This window comes from Chlorocebus sabaeus, chromosome 11, assembly GCF_047675955.1.
Source record: "Chlorocebus sabaeus isolate Y175 chromosome 11, mChlSab1.0.hap1, whole genome shotgun sequence".
Taxonomy (NCBI): Eukaryota; Metazoa; Chordata; class Mammalia; order Primates; family Cercopithecidae; genus Chlorocebus; species Chlorocebus sabaeus.
This window is the reverse complement of record NC_132914.1, coordinates 85824494-85848647: the sequence shown is the minus strand read 5'-3', so window position 1 is coordinate 85848647 and position 24154 is coordinate 85824494. Positions and strand designations below refer to the sequence as shown.

At 39.2% G+C, this 24154-nt stretch overlaps 1 protein-coding gene across 2 annotated transcripts in view; it reads left to right on the top strand.

Moving 5' to 3' along the window:
• The first annotated feature begins 319 nt into the window (after positions 1 to 319).
• Positions 320 to 24154, top strand: part of KITLG (KIT ligand) — an 84148-nt gene continuing 60313 nt past the window's right edge. For both annotated transcript variants that reach the window (XM_008004211.3, XM_008004210.3), the window contains exon 1: positions 320 to 528. In XM_008004211.3, coding sequence (XP_008002402.1) covers positions 514 to 528 — 15 coding nt within the window. In that variant the 5' untranslated portion in view covers positions 320 to 513. The remainder of the gene's footprint in view (positions 529 to 24154) is intronic.

The following is a 24154-nucleotide window of genomic DNA, read 5'->3' as shown; positions in this document are numbered from 1 at the left end:
CCAGGTGAGCCCCGTCGGATCCGGGAGGGTGAGCTGGGACTCATTGCGAGCAGTAGCTGCAGGGTACCAAGCTTCGACCTCTGCGTCCCCGCGCCTTCGCGGCCTCCCGCCGGTACAGGTCCGGGGCCCCCAGGCGAGGGGACGAGGTTGGCCTAATCTGCCCAACTTCTGGGCCATTTACCGTGCTCTGGCCGCCTTCCCGATTCTTCCCTCCGCGCCCTTGCCTGCTTCTCGCCTACCCGGGGCTCCGGAAGGGAAGGAGGCGTGTCCGGAGCAGGCGGGCGGGAACCGTATAAAAGCGCCGGCGGCTCAGCAGCCGGGCTTCGCTCGCCGCCTCGCGCCGAGACTAGAAGCGCCGCAAGAAGCACGGACAGTGGAGAGGGCGCTGCGCTCGGGCTACCCAATGCGTGGACTATCTGCCGCCGCTGTTCGTGCAATATGCTGGAGCTCCAGAACAGCTAAACGGAGTCGCCACACCACTGCTTGTGCTGGATCGCAGCGCTGCCTTTCCTTATGAAGAAGACACAAGTGAGTAGGGCGCGCCCGGGAGCTCCCAGGCTCGCCAAGAAAAATCGTGCCCGGTGCCCCGGGGAAGCCGGCGCGCCTTGAGACCTGCAGCTGGGGCGTGCAGGGCTGTACCTGCCGGGCGAGCCAAGAGGGTGAGGGGGAGGTCGGCGTGGTGTACGATCCCGAGCCCGCTAAGCCAGGGAGAAAAGCATTGGGAGTGCTGAGAGGGAGCCGGTGTCAAGTTTGGAGATTCTGCAGTTAAGTTTTGAGCTGTCAGTCGGAAACCGCAATTCCCATCTGGTGGAAAGATTGGCTTTTGGGCCGTGGAATTTTAAGTTATCACGGGAAAGCATGTCTTTGCATAGGAGACGGTTTTCCCGTGGATTCTGGGAGATTATGAAACAGCACCCCACGCGCCACCCTCGCTGGCTCTCTCTCTCAGATTTATTTGCGTAGCCCCGAGGTGGGCGCCGGGCACCGGGAGAGGCGCGGACGCGGGTGCAGCCGGGGGAGCGAAGCCAACGCGGAGCTCCTAAGCGGCAGCTCTCGGCGGGGCGGGAACCTGCCCGGCCCGCCCGGGAAACTTGGCTCTCGGCGGTGTCTGCCTAGTTTGCGGCTCTGTATGGGCTCTAAAGAGCTGTAGTACCTCCACAATGCATGCACCTTTTCCCATTTCAGCAGGGATAAAGGCTTTTTATAAAATAGGCACCTCTAAATGATAGTGATTGAGATAATTCCTAGTGCTGCTAAATTCTGCATTATACATAAAGCACTGTGGGTAAAGCGCTGCCCAGGGGGACAATTAGATTTTTTTTAGTGGTTTTTTTTTTTTTTTTTTTTTTGAAGAAAATACCTGGTTCGTCGTTTAGAAAGGGCCGCCACGGTGCCCCTATCCACAGTTCTCTTCACCATTGTTGATTCTTACCTCCTCTCACTTCTCCCCCTTAGAAATTGTTATGTGTTGTCTGCCGCGGGTTGGGTAAGGGTTGCCCTTTCACCCCCCAGAGGTTCTGTCGGAGATTGCAGTTCCTGAAATGTGTGGAAGGGGTGGAAATGGTGGGGAAAAAGGAAATCGGGGTGTTTGTACACATCGTTGGTTTAGAATGAAGGCATCAATGTGCTCAAAATGCTTTATCAAATGGCCTGCTTAGCATCATGTTTTAAACAGGTATCTAGGCCTGCAAATGTACACGTTGGGAAGAAAGTTGCAAGACTCTAGTCCCTTGTACCGGTGTGGTAAAAGGCAGGGAAAAGGGACATTGCCTGGCTGAAAGAGGCTTGCGTAGTCTCTAGAGCACTCTCTAAGAGAAAAGAAGCGATGTGCCTCTCCCCTCTCTTGCAAGCTGGTTAGCTTTCAGGCAAGGCATTGAGCACCACACCTGGAACCACCACAGTGTGCTGTCGAAATGCAAATGTTACAGATGCTTGCAACAAAAGAAAAGTTTTATTGTAATCTCTTGATTTAGACGAGCTTTCTGCGGAATTACAAGAAGGGTAGAGACCTATTCCTTTTTGTAGTAGCATCTGCTCCCATGAATGGTAGTGGTGAGATCTGGGGGAAGAAGCTGCTACCTCCTAGTTCAGGAAAAGAGCCTAAACCTTCCTATTTAAAGAAGAACACAAGAGACAGATAAGGTTAATGTCCAACACTCCAAAGCCAGGGGATGTACTATCAAGACACTCTGAGAGGCAGTAGGATTGAAGATCCTTGCACCCCTGCTTTGCAAAACAAATGTGAGCTCTGTAATCTCCTTTCTCGCTTTGATTAAATGGCTGTGTAAATCGGATTACATGGAATAATTCCATTGAAAACTAGAAAGAAGTCAATCTAGTCTGAAACATTGTGACTGTGGCATTAAGTGACTCAGTGCTGCCGACCAGAGACATTTGAGAAAGCTAAGTATTTTAGATATGTGACCTGTTCGGTCACACATCACACAAGTTAAAGTGCAGGCCCTTTGGGGGAACTTACTGATGTTAAACGCCTTGCAGGCAAAGGAGGGCAGTGCCCTTGTTGAATGAAGGCATTCATTGCCTAGGATCTAATGACCTTCAAGGTTTTCTTTAAGAATACTTCTAGCAATTCCACAGTCACTGAAAAAGGGGACACTGGAAATAGCCCCAAATCAATAAAATAATCTGCAGACATGGCGGGGGGATTAGATCTTCTTTCATATTGTTAAATTTTCTAATCCAAAGTTAAAAAGACATTTTCTGTGCAGTGCTGCATGGATAGAAAGTAGCCTACGTAAATTGTAAACTAAGAAGTAGGATCGATTGTTCTGAATCTAATGTTATCCTCACCAGGGAAGAGTATGCATTAAATAGTCATTTATAAACATGGCATCAATACCATGGTTCTATTATAAAGCAGCTGGTTCTGTACTCTCCTACATATAAAAAAAAAAACTGAATATTTTAAAATGGACTTTAATTTGAATCACACAGCTCTGCAAGAATCATGGAGGCTCCAGGTATTCTGGCCTTTCAGTCAAGCTAAATAAGTGTGAAAATTCCATCAACAACCACTTGGGGTTTGATGAATGATTCATTCATTTAGCATGTGTGGTACACTTCAGTATTTTGAATATAATGACACAGGCAATAGCCATGAGGAGCAATTGTGACAATACATTTAATCACAGTTCTACAGAAATGAATGTCTTTTGAGTTTTTCAGATTTCTGTTTGATTTTATTTTATTCAGGTTGTGTAGTTTTACAGTTTCTAGAGGTAATTGTGGCTTGGGTTTAGAAAAATGCCTCTTTCAATGTGTGACTATTTTTTAAACATAATATTCTGATACACCATTTTAGACTACAATCAAGGCACCATATTTTGCAACACTGATTAAGATTTGCTTAAAAGTACCATCAGCTTAATGTACCTGGTGTTACATTTATCAATGTTCTGCTTACGTTTTAGTTTGGGGATGGTTTGTAAGAAGTGTCATAACTGCTGTCAATTTCAGAAATACTGAGATAAGAAAGATTGATCTTGCAAACAATGTAAAAAGGCCATTTTAGGCATACTAACTCTCAGAGAATAAGCAAATAGAATGCTAGTTTTCACTACTCCAAAGAAAATATCTCTTTTATGTCTGTATGAAGTTTGTCATGTGGGTGACGATGCAAGTTTACTTTGTAGAAGAAAATTAACATATTTATGAAAAGAGCATTTTTTTAGTCTTGTCCTTAAGATCACTCAATTTGGAATGTATGCTTTGAATAATTCTAATTTATGTAGCTTTTAATTGATACATTCTGCCAAGACTTTAAAACCTAAGTGCTAAGTTGATTACATTTAACATAAAACAAGGAAAATAACCATATGGAAATCTGAAAGTCTGGGCCAAACCAATTAAAATTGCTAAATTTTATTTACATCAAACTGCTAATTTGAAGAGAGCAAATTCTGGGTCACATTTGTTCTTTAATAATAGGTGATTGAAATGTTTCTATCACCATAAATCACATAAAAGTTTCCCACTCAAATAGCAAGTCTGGATATTGGAGGTTTTTTACATGGATTGGCAAATCCCACTACATGTGGCCTTCGCTTTCCATGTCTGAGAAACACCTACAATATGGTTGATGGAAGGATTCTAGGCTCTAGCTTCTGAAGACTTAGATTCTAATTCCTGTTTTACTACTTATGAGACAAATGACCTTAGGCAAATGTTTGTTAAACTTTTTGGGACTTTTGTTTTTTGTAATCTGTGTGATGATAATAAAAGTTATAAAGATTTTTCTCACATGATGGCTTTATGGACTAAATGAAATTTTATATGTGTCTTTATACCAGCATGGTAGCTTACTATATGTACAGTTTGAATTTACTGTTCCTGAGAAGAGAGTGCCTGCTGGCCTACTTTTACAAGCGAGAGAAAAACTGACTTATTGTAGTTAAATGATGCCTAATGAACCAAGCACAGAGACCAAGTTTTCCTAAATCTACATCTGTCGATTTGGTGACTCCCATGATAGACTAATATCTATATTAATAGGCCAATATCTTAATTATAGACTGTACTTAACACACATCAATCCAGGAATATGTGAAGACAAAGGTGATATGTGGGCATAAGAGGTGCTACGTTTTTGAAGGTTTTTCTTTTAAAGTGCAAATGAATGAGATAATTAGAATAGAAAATAGAAATGGAAAATGGAAATATTATCATTATCGCTGACTCAGTTTCATGTTTCCACATTCTTGCTTTCTAAGTTCTCCTTCTATGATTCTAAGGAATTATTTTGTTTTATTTTATTTTATTTTGGACAAAGAGACTTGGTCAGTTTCCCATCCCTAATGTTCTCGCACTTGCTTTTCTGAGTGAGACCATGCATTCGTTTCTGTGGGGTGTCTTTGTTGTCTTTACCAGGCAACGTGCAGTGACTTTTTTTTTCATTATGCTAGTTTGGGACATTTATTTTTTCTTTTCTGGATTATCTTAATGTTCCCTTTTGTAAATTAGGGCAAGACATTTGGATATAAATCTCTGAGGAGTGATCTTTTATCTTTCTTTCTAGCACATAAATCATGAGCAGCTGCAAGAGACTGTTCTTGGTCTTAGTCATATGTGTAGCCAGAACAATTTACAAAACAAATTGAGGGAACACCAAGATATTTTTATAATATATGCTACTCTCAGGGTTGTTTTTTTTATAGGCTCTGTTTTGTAGAAACCATTGACTGTAGTCTTTGTGATTTATAGATGCAGCAAGATGTGTTTGCCTTTTCACTTAATTACGAGTATACTAAAAACTATTTACAGGGGCCAGGAGTTTAAGAGAATTGTCATGATCCCATCTCTACCTATTTCTTTCTCTATAGAAAAAAGAGGTGAGGGAGTGATTTTCTCATAGTTGAGGCTCATGGTTCTTTCTTTAAAATAATGTGTGCCATCTAAAGGAAGACTGTTCTTTATTACCTGTCTTTGTCCTTTGGCTACATTTTACTATTTTTCTAGGCTGCCCCTTTGGCTTGGGTATTAGGAGACTGATTTCTTTTATTAACCTGGATACTAAGTAGTAGTAATTTGGGAAATTATTTGAACTCCAGATCTTAGTTTGCTCAACTGTAAAATGAGTGAGACTAGGTGATTTCTAAGTGCCTTCTGGTTCTAAAATTCTCTATTTCTAAAGTACTAGTAAAATAGAGATTTGAACCAGATGGCATTTAAGCTTCCTTCAGTTCTCAGATTTATGTAGCCATTGCTTCAGTGTGAATACACATTATAACCATTGTTTTATGATTATGAATAAGCCAATGGAGAGAAATGAAGGAGATTTAAATTTAGACTGTTCTACTTTTATACATTTCACCTTCTACTTGATATTTCTGTATGGAAAGAATGGTATTTACACTTTCCTGTTTTAGCAAAATCCATAGTTAAAGAGGATCTTTACTTTCTCTATTCTAAATTCTTAAGTTCTATGAAAAGGAATTCTAAGACAAAGTCAGCTAACCAGAGGAAATAAGCTTACAAAGGGGAATGCTTCCCTGTATTTGCCTGTTTTTTCTGTCCATTTAACTTCCAGTACCTACGTGCATGGAGTTGAAATGGAGAAAGAAAACCAAGAAGGGATCTGATGATGTAATAGAAAGAGCCCTGAGGGGAGAATCAGAGGAACTGTTCCTACCCTTTGCTCTGCCTCAAGGTGTGTGACCTTGGGCTAGTCTCCCAGTCTTAGCATCTCTGAATCACGCCCAAGAGTTAATCCTGAGAAGATAGTGAAGATGAGAGGCTGCAACTGGAGACACAGAGGTGGAAAGAGGAGGGAGCCTCAGGGAAAGGCGGTTCCTGCAGATGATACTATGCCAAGTCTCTCCCTAGCTGGCTTTTGTCTGGGTCCAGTACCATCCTTGCTTGCTTACCTGAGCTGGAGCAAACCCAGTAGCTAGCAGCAACAGCAGCCTTTTGTTTTTTGGAGTCAGAAGCTATAGCAGTCTTTTCTTGTTGACGTGAGAATATTCCGAGATCAGCTGGACCCTCCTCCGGCTAGGAGAACACACATTTCTCAGAAAACAGGGCCATAACAATGAAGATAATGCTCCTCTCTAATCACTGGTATTACCCACTGAGCTATTCACTAAAACGAAGTTTAGAATTGAGGCAAGAGTCTAGAAAATTAACAACAACAACAAAAAGGAGCAATGGCTATCATTAGGATATTTGGATGCAGGAATTCAGCACTTGACTTTGTGCCTGTAGCTGTTGTCCTGGAGCTCTTGAGTGCTGCTGATTAGAACATGGTAAATTGGGAGGGAGCAGGGCAATTAGGTAGCCTTTTCTGTGTTCCAGGTACACAGACAGCAGCTCAAAATTTGTCTGTTGCTCACAAAGAATGCCTTTGCTCTTTAGGGTGACCATGTAAAAGGACATGAAAGGACCACTGCAAACTCATCAGTGCTCACTCGAAAAAGCAAGCCTTGTTCACCTTTGCAGAAAGGGCATCCCCACTGCATAACTGCATCCCTGTGCAAACCTGGGAGGAAAGAGCACAGCTTGGAGCGGGGGTGTTGTGTTTGTCTTGTATGCTCATATGTGTTGCTTTTTCAGGAGCAAAAGTTCATCTGCTGAACATAAGCCCGGTGAGTGCTTAGAACTTTTCCCTCTTTTTCACCTTGACATAAAATCCCTAAAGCAGAGGACCTTTCAGTGTCTTCCCTCTGCTCCAGGGCTGAATCGCATCTCATTATTGGCTTGTTTCACCTAAATGTGAGTATTTGAGTGGCAGTGAACCAGGTTGCCTCTGAGGAATACAACTGAATAGCGGTGGTCTGTTGTGAAGGAACCTCTTAGGGCCCTATAGTGCTGAGTTTTCTACTGTTTACTTGGAGTTCCTTTCTCAGTGCCCTACCAAACAACTGCCTTGGGAAAACACACAGATTCCTTGACTTCCAAGAAGAGTGTGACAGAGGAAGTGTGCTTTGTTATAAAGGCCTTGTCACCCTCCTGGGATGTGGTATCCATATGGATGTACTGGCTGTTGAAATTTATATTCACTGCAGAACTTGAGATGGAGGAGTGGGGAGAAGGGAGGGTAGAGATGTTTTCATATAAAATTGTTTCTAACATGATCTAGAAAACCCAAGGATTGCAAAACAGACCTCAGCAGTCATACATCATTATTTATGTTTCGTGTAAACGTACAATTTAATGCTTCTGAAACAGTAAACACATTAGGGATTTCCTTTTTTGATGAACAACCAAAAGCTCTGTGATTGCTTCCGTTTGGATTTCTGGCAACTTTAGAAAACTGCTGTATTCAGTGGGCCCTAGTCAGAAATCTTTGATGTGCTGTGTTAGTCAGAGGACTGACCTTAACACATATGTCATTCTGCTGTTTGAAAGATACATTATCACAGTACAGGAGAATGGCTGGTGCTTTCTACTTCCAGGTGGTCCAAAGTGGAAACTAAACAAAATGAGGGGATAATAAAGGGATTAGGCAACATTCATGAAAAATGCAGAGGAAGTTATTAGCATAATGTTTTTACTATTTGGATGACATTAATTCTATGTAGAAAATCACTGAACTACAAAATAGGGCTTACATAATTCTTCCACTATCTTTGTAACAAATTATATATGTGTATATATATATGTACGTGTTTATATTTATTCTTAGCCCCTGCCCAGAAAAGTGTTTTAAAAACTTTAATTCCTGTTTGTAATGTACTGAAGCCACAGTACTCTATGCTTTAATAATACTTGAAAAATAATGTACCTTTTTTTTTTTATTTGAAACTAGAGTGTTTAAGAAAAGAATATATATAGAGGCATTAAGCTTGCTTGATTTATTTCATATACAGATACACATTTGACTGTAGAGAATTTTAATTTAAAATTATAAGTAGCTTCTAATAATACTAGCAAATCTTTATATAATGCTCACAGTGTAAGGACCTGTTCTAAGTACTTTGCATTTATTTATTTATATTTTTCACTAATTAGACTTTTAAATCCAAGACTGATTTGACCATTTATTGTTTGCACTTCTGTACAAATGTCACACATAATGATTCAACTTGAAGAGATGAAATTTACTGTACTATGTGTCAAGTGTTTGGCATTTAAATGTGTAGCCATTTTAAATAGCTTCTATCATTGTGTTATAAAATCAAACCATCCTGATGATAGATCATGCCAAAATGGCACTTAATAGAAAACAGTTCCAAGATTAATTAATTCATAGCACTTTTCCGGTGAGAGGTAGTTATTATTTTTTAAAACCCCATTTCACAGATAGGGAAACTAAGACAAGGTCTTTCTCCTGCCAGTCCCAGGTGTTTATTGCAAAAGAGACTCAGCTGGCATTAACCACAGCACATTAGTGTAGCTTATTTAATACCTCAAAGATACGTATTCTGTTTATATGAACATTGAATCAAAAACAAATGCAACTCAGATATTCAAAACGGCTGCCACTAATAGCATTTGGACAACAAAAATTTCATGATTGCAGTTGCCTCAAAGAGTGGCTCCTGCCAGCTGCTCAGTAAATACACTTGGAATGTTGTGAAATGAATGGAGACCTAATTCAGGTTGTTAGATACTGATACATTTTTTATAAGCCTTTTTTTTTTTTATGGCAAAATTCTAACAAGTGTGCTAGGTCTATTATACACACAAATGTGTTTGGTGCATGGCTGGCAAAGCTACTTTGTTCGCTGTTTTACAGCATTAATTTTCAGTGAATGTGTAACATCATTTACTTAGTGAAACTGGAGCCGATGTGAGAGAATAGCAAAGGTTTGAATGGGTATAGATCAAATGTAGTATTGGTTCTGCCAGTTACCAACCCCAGTAAGTTTTTCTCTTTGAACTTCACTTTCTCAGTATTTAAAATGGGCACAGAGGCCGGGCGCGGTGGCTCAAGCCTGTAATCCCAGCACTTTGGGAGGCGGAGACGGGTGGATCACGAGGTCAGGAGATCGAGACCATCCTGGCTAACACGGTGAAACCCCATCTCTACTAAAAAAAATACAAAAAACTAGCCGGGCGAGGTGGTGGGCGCCTGTAGTCCCAGCTACTCGGGAGGCTGAGGCAGGAGAATGGCGTGAACCCGGGAGGCGGAGCTTGCAGTCAGCTGAGATCTGGCCACTGCACTCCAGCCTGGGCGACAGAGCTAGACTCCGTCTCAAAAAAAAAAAAAAAAAAAAAATGGGCACAGAAGTAACCACCTAGGAGTAGTATTGATGTGATAATTAAAAGAGATGGACTAACATCACAGCAACTGGCACTTACTTAATAGGCCATCGTTTCCTTCTCTAAAAGAATAGTAAATCACACAGAGCATTATACAAATCTGTATGCCGTAAAAAATAACTTCGGTGTTAGTAATTCCTGGCTTTGGCTATAGGACTTTCATAAATAAAAAAAATTAAAACCAATCCTTAGAGACTAATAGTTTAACTCTCTTTTTTATACATTATCTATCTTATTTAACACTCATAAACACCCTTAGCAAATTTTTAAAAGTTTTCCCAATTTTATCTCCTTTACTTTTCTTCCCTTTCTGTTCAAAGGAAATAGCTATACAAAGTAGGCCAAAGACAAGCTGTTTAAGAAGTAAAAGAAGAGCTTACCAAATAAGGAAATATTATGACAAATTAATAATTAATAACTGTGAATTACTCCCCATGGGTGAAGCACCATGCCACAAACTGCACAAGTGTATCTCATTTGATTGTAGCAAAATGTTGTAAAGTACATATTATTATTTGGCATCATTTTTTTAACAAAGAAAAAAAAAAAAAAAACCCTGAAGTTCAGAGAGATTACGAAAACTTGCCCAAAATGAGAATTTAAAAAGTGCAAGTAAGTGGAAGAGCTTGGATTTGAAGCCGAGCCTATTTAAATCTAAAGGCCAGATTCCTTCTAATCACTACAATATAATGCACCAATATAGACACTCATGCATACACATACAAACTGTAAGGCTTGAACTTCTTTGTGTTTTTGTTTTTTCAAATTTATGTGTGGAGATGAAGATGCATTGTAACCTTACACCAGAAAGACTGAGAGCAGGCAAAGCCGAGTCCTCTGGTTGAGTGATGTGTTGCTTCTGACCCCACACTCCTCAGTACTTACAAGAAGTGTAAATGGTTGTATATGAGCAACACTCCCACAAGTCAGGGAGCTTGGGTTTCCTCATCAGGCTCTCCCACCCATCTCCCCAGCAGTCAAAGGAAACCCCTTGCCTGACTCATCTGACTGTTGTGAGGGAAGCTCATTGTAAACTCTAAAGATGTCCTCTTACTTTATGGAATTAGGAATTACTTCATTGCCAGAAAGCTTGCTGTCTTTCAAATAAAGTCGTACTTTGTTGGCAGAGGGCAGATTTTAAAATATTTTAAAGTTGTGTTTCAAAATAACTTCTTGGAATGGAAAGCTACTTCAGAAATTACTTTTATCAATTTGCTCTGACCCTCTTTACATGCTGTTTTGGAAGATGGTTTTAAATGTCTGCGATCATATTAGAAAACTATTTGATAATAATGTTGCTTATGTCTGGGTTTTAAAGCTACCAGCCTTTTAGATTGTGGCCTTTGTTTTGTTCATTTCTTATCAATCCAACTGCATTAATAGTACAAAAAATTATTTTCTGCATTAATATCACAGGTTTGGGTGATTGTCAGCACATCCTTATCAGCAGCATCACCTTGTAACTTACTCAATAGCAGTTTAGTACAAATGAAAGTGTTGGCTAAAAAGTCCTGGCATCATCTCAATGCAGGTGAAGGAGACCACAGAACAGAGATGTACTTAACCAAACTCTGCAGTCAGATGGTCTGCTTTGGTTGCCTAAGAACGAAAACCTCTCAGCCTCAATTTCTCCATCTGTCAAACAGAATGAGCAATGGTATATTTCTCATAGGTGGTTATAAGGATAAAATGAAATAATCCACAAAAAAGCACTTAGTCCAGTGCTGGACACCAAGAAAATACTAAATAAACATTTACTCTTGCTATTACCATTAAACAAATGGTAATGTAATGCTTATCAACAGTGATGACTCCTTTCTTCAAGAAAGTGACCTTAACTGCAAAATCTCCACTACTAGAGTGAAAGGGAAAGTTGAAGCAATTTATCCAAGTAACTCCAGCCTCAAATTCACTTTTGTCCTGAGTAACGTAGCTGTTTTTATTCTTTTTTAAAAACAAAAACTGAAAAAGAAAAAATGCATATAGTTAGAATCACAAAAGAGTTTCCCTAGACCAAAGTTACTTCTTTCTATCATGTGCCCAAGATCACAGCACCAATATGTGGTGGCTGGCTTATGAACCAGATTTGGATTCAGAACTCGCATTCCCAAGCTCTTTGCTTTACCTGGAATTAGGGGAACAGAACATGAGTCATTGCTATTTTGAATAAGTGAGTGATTTCCTACTTTTCCCTATATGAGTGAGGTCATTTTCAGCATCCATAAAAATATAACCACTTGTCAAAAGACAATGGAAATAACATGGCTTTTGTGTGAAAAGCGCATAGATTTTACCTCTGGCTCTTGACTCTAGCTTGACATGGGATCTTAGGCTATTTATTTATCTTTCCTTAACCTTCTCTTAACCTTCTGTAAAATGGAAGAATAGTACTTTGCAGCTTCCTTCTATTGCTTCCTCTTTTTTTTCTCCCTTCTTTCCTTGTTCTTTTCCTTCCTTTTTTTTAAAACCTAGAAATAATGTTATATACCTAATTTGTAATCACAAATCACAATCACTCCAATAATTGTACTATTAGAAAACAATGTTTTTCAGAATTAACACTTTTTCCTGCTCTACTTTTAAGCACTAAATTACATTTCTCAAAGTGTTTGGCTCATTGGCCTTGTGTAGACTGGAAGAAGCATGGGGTTTGGAGTTAGACAGAATGAAGTTTAAATCTTAGCTCTACTATTATGATTACAGCATGATATTTATTTCCTTCCCCTAGTCCCCAATATCCTCATTGGTGTAATGCGGTCTTAGCGGTAATAGTACATAGTTGGAAGAACACAATAATTAAATTAGATTGTAGTCTGGGCATGGTGGCATATGCCTGCAATCCAAACACTTTGGAAGACGGAGGCAGGAGGATTGCTTGAGCCCAGGAATTCAAGAATAGCCTGGGCAACATAGTGAGACCTTGTCTCAAAAAAAATAAATTACAAATAAAAAAAATAAAAATAAATAAATGAATGAGATAATATGTGGAAATTGTTTGACCCAGAAGTGATACTCAATAAATTATATCTGTAAGCTTTAGGGAATGGATTATGCCAGCAGACACATCAGTGTGTATTAGACTGTCTGCTCTGTGTCTGTAAGGATGTTAACATGTTGGTGACCTCACAACTTGTGAAAGCTAATTGAGAGTAATTAAGAGTAGTGTTCTATATACTATACTGTCCATTGAGAGGCCTAGTGTTGTTGTATTTTTCTCAGCCTTGAGCAATAAAAAATTTCAAGTTTCCAAATACACGAAAACTTTAGTTTATTAATGGCTTCTAAAATGAGCCTCAAATTACTTTTTGTATAGTATGATCATGAATAGCTTTGGAGACTCATAAATCTGGAATCATCTCTTCAAACTGTATGACTTTGAGTCACTTGAGTCTCCTGATAACATTCTGATTTTCTCACTTGTAAAATGAGGTTTATAATAATGTCTAACTCCTAAGGTGTCTGTGAGGATTAAATGAGCTAATGTGTAAGAAGGGCACCAGGACAGGTACCAGAAAACCTCGGTAAATGTTAACTCCTTTCAGATAACATGCAGTTTTGCATTCGAAGGTTGTTTATTTGTTGTTTTTATTTTATTTTATTTTATTTTGCATGTGTTGAATTTAATAACTGTATAGAATCAACAGTTTGGAAATGTTTCCTTTATGAATTCAGGTTTTATTTTCTTGTCAGTGGTTCTGTTTAGTTTAAGGGCTTGGTTGTCCAGATGCATCTTTGAGTAAGTTTTGTATCAATCAAGACAGACGCAAGTTACTTTTATCAGCCCATTACTTCAGGTAAACAAGCATTCCATTCTTTGACAGAACATTAAACTGTTACGTTCTTTTTGATGGAGTGCTGATTTGTTCAAAACACTTGTGAAAGAGAGAAAACAGCTCCTGTTTTCTAACTCTTTTGTAATCCAAAGTTTGTTTCCAAAGGTTTTCTGGAAGTTTATTGATTGAATCTTTGATTATGGATACCACAGTGATTAATTTACCGAGCCAGAAATGTGGAAAGTAATTTTGGGTTTCGTTCACAGTGGGATCTAACACAACAGTTTGAACCAAGACTAAAATGCAAAAATCTCTGTTAGATATTGAAAAAGAAAAAAAAGTGTGTGTGTGTGTGTGTATATATATATATATAACATATATATAAAAAATATATATATATATATTAAAGTCCCTGCTTTTAAGGCCCAAAGGAAAATGTAGTAGAAACATTGACAAGTGTTATTTTTGTGAATTGCTTAGAAACAGAATTAGATTTAAAAAGGAATTCTTTTTGCACTTTTCCCTGATGATTTGTGTCCTAGCATTTGAGGGGTAATACAGGAAAGTCAGAAGAACTTGCTGACAGCACAGGAGATCCATATCCTAAATTCATGTATGTGGTACTGTATTTCTATGAGGCTTTCAGGATGTCCATTTTGTTAGCCATCAAAATGTGGGGGTAGATCCTATAATTTTAAAGGTTCTCTGTAATGCACACAATCTAGAGTTATTAACAGAAGTCTGACTGTGTCATTACCCTGGCTAAAATCCTCTACCGACTTTACATTACCCTCAGGATAAAGTCCAAACCCTCAGCACACTATACAAGGGCCTCTGTGGTTTGGCTGTTGCTTATCTCCACCACTCCCTGAGTGGTAAGTTTCATTCCACCTAACTATGTACAATGACATACCTATATTGCTGCACTTGGTCTCCAAGGTCCTGAGGGCCTCTCATTTGGGTAGCTTTGATGGTCTCTCCTACAGGAAGTCCTCCCTGACTTTTGTTTGCTTTTCTTCCCCAGCCCCACTCCCTACTATGTTGTTCTTACCCTGAGCTCTTATAGCGTTTTAAAAAAAAAAAAAATCATATCACTTATCACATTATATTAAAGTTATTTTTTTACTTACCTTGTTAAGTTGTCTAACACTGGTATCCCTAGCTAGTGGCACAGTGCCAAAATACTGATAAAGGTTTTCTGAACTAAACTATGAATTTAATGCCAGATGTCTCTTTAAGGGACAGCATCCACCTATCAACATTCTAAGAATGGATCCAGACATTTGACAATTTTGTGCCCGCTGACCTCAGCTGACACATGACACTGTGCATGTAACACTGTCCTGGATAAACATACATACATTGTTCCAACATAATTTTCCTCAGAAAGAGAAATGATAAATGAGCCACTTGGGGTGGTAGAAGAGAATGGAGACGGTACATTAAAAATAAATAAATAAATAAAGGAGAAGGTGAGGCAATGGCTTGCCATTCTTAAGGAAATAACACAATAGGCTGAATGACAAGGACCAGTTGAAACTCGCTAATGCCTGATATATGAAGACTTAAGAACCAGAAAGGATTTTAGGGCAGAATATTGTTGATGATGATAAGTATGAAAAATATTGCTTTCCAATGTTTATTCCCTGTGCCAGATCCTGAGCTAAATCTGTTACATACTTCATGTCTCCTGATTCTCCCCACCTGTGAGGGTGGTGGTAGTGTGACTATTCCATTTAATAGAAGAGGAGGAATGTGAGCTCACAGAGGTTGAGCAAATTGCTCAGCATCTTACAACTCTCAGTCATCAAACCTGATCTGTTTGTTCCTAATTTCTTGCTTAGTATTAGTACTGTTGTCATTTTCTTTTCTTACCTAGAGATTTTTTTTTTTTTTTTTTAAGATGGAGTCTCGCTCTGTCGCCAGGCTGGAGTGCAGTGGTGCGATCTCAGCTCACTGCAACCTCTGCCTCCCGGGTTTAAGCGATTCTTCTGCCTCAGCCTCCTGAGTAGCTGGGATTACAGGCACGTGCCACCACACCCGACTAATTTTTGTATTTTCAGTAGGGATGAGGTTTCATCATGTTGGCCAGGATGGTCTCGATCTTTTGATCTCGTGATCTGCCCGCCTCAACCTCCCAGAGTGCTGGGATTACAGGCCTGAGCCAGCGTGCCCGGCCAAGATTTTTTTTTTGATGCATAATAATTCATGAGACTATTACAAATATAGTAAATGGATTCTTCCTTCCCAGCTCACCCACACTCAAGATGCTTCCTTTAAAATTCTGTTAACAATTTGTGCTGGTTAATAGGTAGTCAGTGCAATACACAAGTAAAGGATGTTGTGTAGTTTTGGATACTGAGGTGTATAGTCTGTCTAAAAGGGGTTGAAAGACAAAAATATGACAATATGAGAGGGTTCAGATGATTCTATTAGAAGGATATTTATGTATTTAAGACAAATATGGTTAAGGAGTTTAGCAAAAATAACGTTTCAATACATAAGATCGGAGATTAAGTGTGGAGGAAGAAAGTTGGAGAAGGATTAACAAGAAGTGATGTTTTCAAATTTCATGTGTGGTTAGAAGCCATTATCTTAGTGACTCAAGGCAGTAATACTACTGCTTTACAATATAGTGCTCTAAAATAATGTTACAGAGATTGTGTATACTTTAAAAAACATATATCATTTTGGGGATACTCTTTGATGCCAAGTTTTAAAAATTCTAAAGTGTTTAAAATGATGCAACCTTGGAGCATGATCTTTTTTTTTTTTTTTAAATCAGATAAGCTTCTTGGTTTTGGGTGTAGATCTGAAAAGTTAACATTTCTTAAACCAATAAAATGTTTCCAGTTTTATATAATTATATCACAAAGAACAAAGTCTAAATTCTGCCTTAATTTGCAAAGAAAAGCTCCAAAAAGGACCATAAAGAGGAGGAGATAACATACAAATAGTGAGCAATGAAGTAGATGTACAAAATGGTTTGTGCAGATTTGGCACTTAAAACATACAGCAGCTGAAGTACATCTTAAATTTCATTTAGCGAATATACTGCTCACGAGGCCCTCTCTTTATTTTCTGAGGAAGTAGATCCCTATTCTCGCACATATGGTGAGAAAATCTCTTTGCTATCCAAACAGTTTCCCTGTTTACATTAGTTCTTCCATCCCCTTCTGATTCCTCAGCAAAGCAGCTGCTTTGAAAAGCAGCTCAAAGGATTATCTTGAAATGGTTACCTACTCTCCCTCTTTCCTGCCCCAAGAAGAAAGTTTCTTTCTGTATTTTCCCAGCATTATTAAGAGTCAAGACTTGAGGTCTTAAGGTACATTTTCTATATTCTTCTTTTGTTTTAAACTTGAAAGCAAAATAATCTTCCCAAGTCTACCGTGAGGATGAATTTCAGAATGCACAATAACTTACATGTACCGAGAAAATTGTTAGTTCAGAATCTTTTAAGATAACAAGTGTGATGTGTGATGCCAGAACTCCTATCCTGATACATTGTAAAAAATTATCTCCTTCTTTGCTTCTGTCCTACATCCTTTTTCTTTTCTTTTCTTTTCTTTTTTTTTTTTTTTTGAAATGGAGTTTTGCTGTTGTTGCCCCGGCTGGATTGCAATGGGGCTGTCTTGGCTCACTGTAACCTCTGCCTCCCGGGTTCAAGCAATTCTCCTGCCTCAGCCTCCCTAGTAGCTGGGATTACAAGTGCCCGCCACTACGCTAATTTTTTTGTATTTTTAGTAGAGATGGGGTTTCACCATGTTGGCCAAGCTGGTCTCGAACTCCTGACTTTAGGTGATCTGCCCACCTTGGTCTCCCAAAGTGCTGGGATTACAGGCGTGAGCCACCACGTCCGGTCGCATCTTCCTTTACATCTTCCTTTCTTAGTGAATTTAGAGTCTCCTCCTATATCATAATGGTACTAGAGAGAATGCTAAGTATAATTCCGTGAATCTCATGATAAACAATTGGAATGAAAGAGCTTGCCACTTAGTCATGATTATTAGCATGAAAATGTGATGATGCAGCCTGTTTTAGGGGAGGGATAAAGTTTCATTGAATTAGCTCATGAGTAGTCTGGCATGACTTTCTGTTTCCTGCAAACAAGTTGCATGATAGGGGAACATCAACACTATGCCACTGTGACCCTGAAGAAAAGGTAGCTGGTTTTGTTTTGGTCAAAGTAGGAATAGGTCTGGAAATGGATTCAGTTTTATGAGCATTGTTTTGCCTGCTTTAGAAAAGATGACAGATAAGAGTCAACCAATGCTTTGGGAACAGATAAGATTAGCATTTAAAAGCTTAGCCCATGTCATCACTTCTGGGTATGTCTGCCCCAAGTGAAATCTTATTCTTTGCATGCATTTTGAATGCAGAATCACCATGAATAATTTTTATGAATGGCTACTTTAGAAATGTTGATGATTGCAACTCATTGGAGAAATAAGAAGAAATTTATAGTTGCGTATTATAATAAATTCTAAATAAAGCACTATGGAATCATTGACTTCTCAGAGACTTCCAGTGAACTTACTGCAGGACAATGTCTACATTTCAGCTCTGTGGGATATTTTTAGTGTTTTTGCTTTTTTATATGCCCCTTTTTGTCAATAAAGGAAAATGAGTCCACTTTATACTTAGGTAGTTTCTTCAGAAAGGGAACTCTGGGGATTTTATAGCCAGGTCAGCACTTTGATTTTGGGCCACATCTACCAGGAGAGGCATTTTTCAATGATTGTTCATTCATTAAAATTGTCTATGTAGCATTTACTACCACTGTGCTAGAGGCCGGAGATACAGTAGTAAGCAAAACAGTTAAGTTGTCGCTGCCCTTCCTGGATTTTATAGTCTACTCCTGGTTTTATAGCCTGGTTTTCCACTTACATGGACCTAGAGAAGGATTAAAGGTACAAAGAAAATGGTTAAAAGTTCAAACTGAGAAGCATTTAGCTAATTGTCACTGTTTGAATTTAGCAGTTATTGAGCGTAAGAGTGAGAAGGATGACAGTGGTTTATATCCAACTGATGAGCAAAGCCCTCTGTTTATCCTTCACTCATTCATTCTAAATATATTTACGAGGGGCTTCTTCACACCCAGCATTGCCTTAGTCACTCCGACAAAACAGGGAGGGACTGAAAGTTCATATGGCACCTTATGGTGCTCACAGTCAAGTGCAAGAAACAAATAATAAGCAAAACTGGTTGGCGATGTTGCAATTCCATTGTGTAAATATGGAAACCACCTGCTGAGGAGTGAATCGTACATTGGCCAGCCTTCATCTCTGCCCCATCATATGTACCTGGTTTTATTCTCTAGTCACACAATTTAGATATTGCCACTACCTTGGTCTGTACCATATAAAAGAGAATTTTATTGAAGGAGCACTTTTATGAGCAATTCAGTAGCAGTTAGCAATACATGCAGTCCACAAATATGGAGGATTATGTACTGTGAGAAGGGACCAAATCAGGGTGCTCGAGGTAAGAATGACGGATAAGAAGAATATAATCCTCATTCTTATACCATGTATATTCTTGTTGGGAGGGACAAATGATAAGAGTAAACGAATTGGGTTATCAAGATAATTTCTGAGAATGAAAAGTGCTTAAGGGAAAGTAAAACTGTGATGCGATGTGATATGAGGTGCTCCTTAAGACAGGTTACCTGGGAAGCCTTCTCTGAGAAGATGGTATTGTTACCAGGAGGTCCTTGCTCCCAGAGCTCCCAAGATGGCGGCAGCCACTTCCAAGATGGTGGCAAGCCTCGTGTTCTCTGACCTGGGGTTCTTGGCCTCACAGATTCCAAGGAATGGAATCTTGGGCCATGAGGTGAGTGTTATAGCTCTATTAGAAGCCATGGGTCACGGAAGAGAACGTGGAACCCAGTGACTAGTGTTCAGCTCGATTAGGACGAACCCAGGCACTTAGCCATGCAGGAACAATGGCAAACCTTTAGCCTGATGGGGAGCGGCAATGGGCGCCTCACTGGATCAGGAGCACATCAGCCACCCTGCCCGATCTGGAGAGATGGAAGTCAGCCACGGGTCTGCGACAGCGCAAACAGCATTGGTGGGTGGCGAGGGAAAGCTCAGCTGGAGCTGTAACAAAACACAGACCAGAAGAGTGCAGTTGCAAAATTTAATAGAGTGAAATAGAGTGAAGACAGAGCTCCCACATAAGGGGAGGGGATCCAAAGGGGGTTGCCATTGCTGGCTTGAATGCCTGAGTTTATATCCTGATCCTTGTCCCTCTCGCTGTGCTCTCAGGCAATAGATGATTGGCTGTTTCTTTACCTTCTGTTTTTGCCTAATTAGCATTTTAGTGAGCTCTCTGATTGGTCAGGTGTGGGCTAAGTTGCAAGCCCCTTGTTTAAAGGTGGATGCAGTCACCTTCCCAGCTAGGCTTAGGGATTCTTAGTCGGCCTAGGAAATCCAGCTAGTCATGTCTCTCAGTAATTGAACTGAGTCCTGAATGATGAGAACAACTTGCCATTGGCAAAGCCTGAAAAAGACAAAGCTGGCAGCAAAGGACTTGAGGCAGGAATTACCTTCCAGGTATTTCAGGAACATAAAGGAAGCCAGTGTAGCTAGAGCATGGTGGGAAGATAAAGGTTACTAAGACGTAAATGTGGAGTTGGACAAGTCTGTTCTGAAGGTCTCTGTAGGCCTTGATTAGGAGTTCAAGTCTTACTGTAAATGTAATGGGAAGACATTGGGAGATTTTAACCAGGTAGTGACCATGTTTTATATATTCCCAGAAGAAGATACTATTCTGAGTAATTAAGTCTGAAAGCAAAGAAGGCTATTTAGAGGATCCCTGTAATCTTCCAGTAAGTGTGTGCTAAGAGCTTAGCACAAGATAAAGTTGTACAAGATGAAATGGAGAGAAATTAGTTTTGAGATTAGGTTTACTAAATGCCTACTTACATAATTATATTTAATCTTCAGTAAACCCATAAATTCTGTTATTATGCCCATTTACAGATGAGGAAACTGAGGTCCAGAATGATAAAATTTAACTTTCCAAAGGCCATAAGGGTTCTGTCAAAGTAGAAATTAAAATATGGGCAGTCTGATTCTAAGGTTAATGTTTTCCAACCCCCTACTCTATGCCATTTACTTCTCTGTGCATGAGTAAATACACTGTTTTCTTTTTCTTTTTCTTTTTTTTTTTTTTTTGGGTGGGGGGGGGACAGAGTCTTGCTTTGTTACCCAGACTGGAGTGCAGTGGTGCGATCTCGGCTCACCGCAACCTCCGCCTCCCAGGTTCAAGCGATTCTCCTGCCTCAGCACCCCTAGTAGCTGGGACTACAGGTTCGTGCCACCATGCCCAGCTAGTTTTTGTATTTTTAGTAGAGACGGGGTTTCACTATGTTGTCAAGGCTGGTCTTGAACTCCTTACCTCGTGATCTGCCCGCCTCGGCCTCCCAAAGTGCTGGGATTACAGGCGTGAGCCACGGCGCCCAGCCAACACACTCTTTTCTAAAGCTGTTTTGGATATATTAGTGAAGCTAAAGTTGACTTTTGAAACTTTGCTATTTAGGTTAACATTCATCTGTTGCCCAAACAATTTTTGCCTCACTTTTATAGTAGGTAGAAAAGAGCCTGCCTGCTTGGAAGAGCGAATCCAAATCCAAGCTCAGGGGCAGTTTCACAACCTCTTTATTTCACTTTCCGTGACCAATCTTTAATCTATGGGGATGCAGAGCATAAATGAGATTGTCTACAATTATTATGTGCAATTAAAAAGAAAATGCATTTTTAAAAAATGGATTGCACTGTGAATTATTCTATAGTAATTTACTGTTAGCTCAACTTTTAGAATTCAGTGTTTAAGGGATTAATAAACATAAAATAACTGTAACATCAACTATGGTTTAACTGTAGCTAACTGAACCAGCTGTTGTTAACTATTAGCTATAATTAACAAAATAATTATTAGAGCATTAATAGTCATGTAATGATCTCCTAGATCTGCCAATTGAGTTGTGAGTGCTTTACATAACATTGTCTTATGTAATCTTTTCAAAACTGCAAAAACGTTATCACAAGAAAACTGAGTCTCAGAGAGGTTACATAATTTGCTGTGGATTACAATTAAGTGACAGCTCCAAGATTTGAATTCATGTCTTACTTGGATAACGTTCTTGTTTTAAATATCACCTTCATAAGCAGTGAACCTGCAATTGACATATATTGTTATCAGAAGAACAAGTCCTGGGCATGCTATCGAACCTGCGGTTGTGGAGTATTGTTACCAGAGACGTGTCTCGGGCATGTCAATGAATCTGCAATTGAAGTTTATTGTTACCAGAGGAACTTGTCCCAGGCATGCCAACTGTAAATGCTTTGCTGTGTTTCAGCTGGTAGAATTGTATTAAACTCTCATGGATTGCCTATCAAAAATTAGTCTTTTTTAAAATTTAAAATAATCCTTATTTTACAACTTGAATTGTGAAATACGAATGGGAAATTTCTAAGAAGAGTTTTGACCACCCTTAGGAGAAATAAATGCTTAATTACTTGGCTTTTTCCCCTTGTTTTGCTTAGGATTTAATTTTGGACAATATAATCCACTCTGCATGGTTGAAACCTGGAAGACACTTCAAAGAGTATATTGAAGTGCATTTGATAGTCTGTGGAATTTTTGGAAAGGCCGGAGGAGCATACTGCAAGCTGAGCTTCCAGAGCAATTCCCAGCACTCAGAACTTAAGTCCACTGCAGTCTGTAAATATGTTGCAGCCAGTGCAGAAAGCTGTTACTGCTGCTGACTGGAGGGTCTTGCTGCCTGCAGTACGAACTAAACCAACAAAATGCATGCCCAGGAGCCAGCCCGTCTTCTCAAGTATTTCCTTCCCATATCAGATCTTGTAGTCATACGTAATTTGCCGAACCGAAGTCCCATCTACATTCCTGGCTAACTTAAAGGGCATCTGAGAAATGGAATTTTTAGCTTTCTAGCCATGACAGTTTAGAGGGATATGCTAGGAGAATATTGGAATGGCAATTGAAAGAGCCAATCAACAGTATTCTCTGCACTCAATACACTTAACTTTTCCTATCTTTTTTTTTTTTTTAATTTCCATAGGTTATTGGGGAACAGGGAGTGTTTGGTTAAATGAGTAAGTTCTTTAGTGGTGGTTTGTGAGATTTTGGTGCACCAATCACCCAAGCAGTATACACTGCACCCAATTTGTCGTCTTTTATCCCTCACCCCCTCAAGTTACTGTAAAACAAGAGCATCTAGTATATAGCGCTTCAATCAAATACCACCTTGTATACCTTTTAAGACATTTTTGTTTTGTTTTCTTTAACCAATATAGCACTCATGAACTATCTAAAATATTATATCTCAGACTTTATAGGGTACATAATAATCACATAGAGAGCTTATTAAAAGATGTGCTTTCCTGAGATGCACCCTCAGAAATTTGGACTCCCTCTGACATTCAGGAATCTGTATTTTAAGTAAACACCCCAGATGATTACATGTTATCTAAACATAACACAGCTGACTCCCTTGGTTTCAGTTGGAACACCTTCAGTGAAAGAAGGAACATTTCAACAGTTTATTCCATCCCACTAAAAAGGCAGTTGGTATGTCTTGCACGCATTGCATAATTCGGAAAGCTAGTTTGTGGCCTTTGCCAATCAAGCTTGTCATCTGATGTGATGGAGAAAACGATCAAGACTGTGAATGTTCTTTGACCTCATGCTTCTAGTTCTACTCATTTTGATGATATTTGGAAGCAGTTAAAGAAGAGTATAAAGATTTAGTTTATTCTCATGTCGTAAAAGATCCAGGTTGGTGGTGAGGCGGGTGAGGGGGGAACTTCGTTGAAAATTTTCTGAGCTGCTTCCTCAGATTTTTATTTATTTATTTATTTTAATCAAAAGGTCCTGTGAGACTAAACTTGTCAGACTTTCAGTAGCGGATGTGAAAATGCATATGAGCAAATTTAACTGCGTCAATAGTGGAAAAATAAAACACAAAAGGTCCTAGGAAATTCATTCAGTCTCAGATTGGGCACTTGGGATCAGATGGCAACTGAAGCCTATGCTCTTTTCACACCACTAAATTGTCTGGAGTTCAAGATATTTTAGAGATTTTAAAGAATTACATAATTTTTGATTTACATGGGATCTCACTTTCAGAAGCAAGTCACGTATTTGAAAGAGTATAAATTATGATTTATGTTTCTGTAGCTGTTTTTGGAGAGCTACAACCCTCAGATTCTTGTATATCAGGGTAGTTCAATTTTAAGAGCAGCTAATTGGCATAAGAATGAACGGTGCCAGTGTCCATGGAGTGCTGAAGATACAGATTTCAGAACTTTCATGAATTTTTAAAATTATGTTTCCATACTTTATCCGGTGTTGGGGGAGGTCTGTTCGTCTTATTTCTTTGACAATATACACTTATTGCAAAGAGTTGGCAGTAGATATATAAATCTAGCTAACTTAAAGGGCATCTGAGAAATGGAGTTTTTAGCTTTCTAGACATGATAGTTGGAATTAAACTGGTACCCATTAGTTTTCTAGACTAGTTCAGTCTGTTACATATCATTATCCTCATAGAAATTAGAATTAGTCATTAGCTCAGATCTCCTTAAAATTCAGTGGATTATACTGTGTAGGGGTTTTTTTTCCCTCTGCTT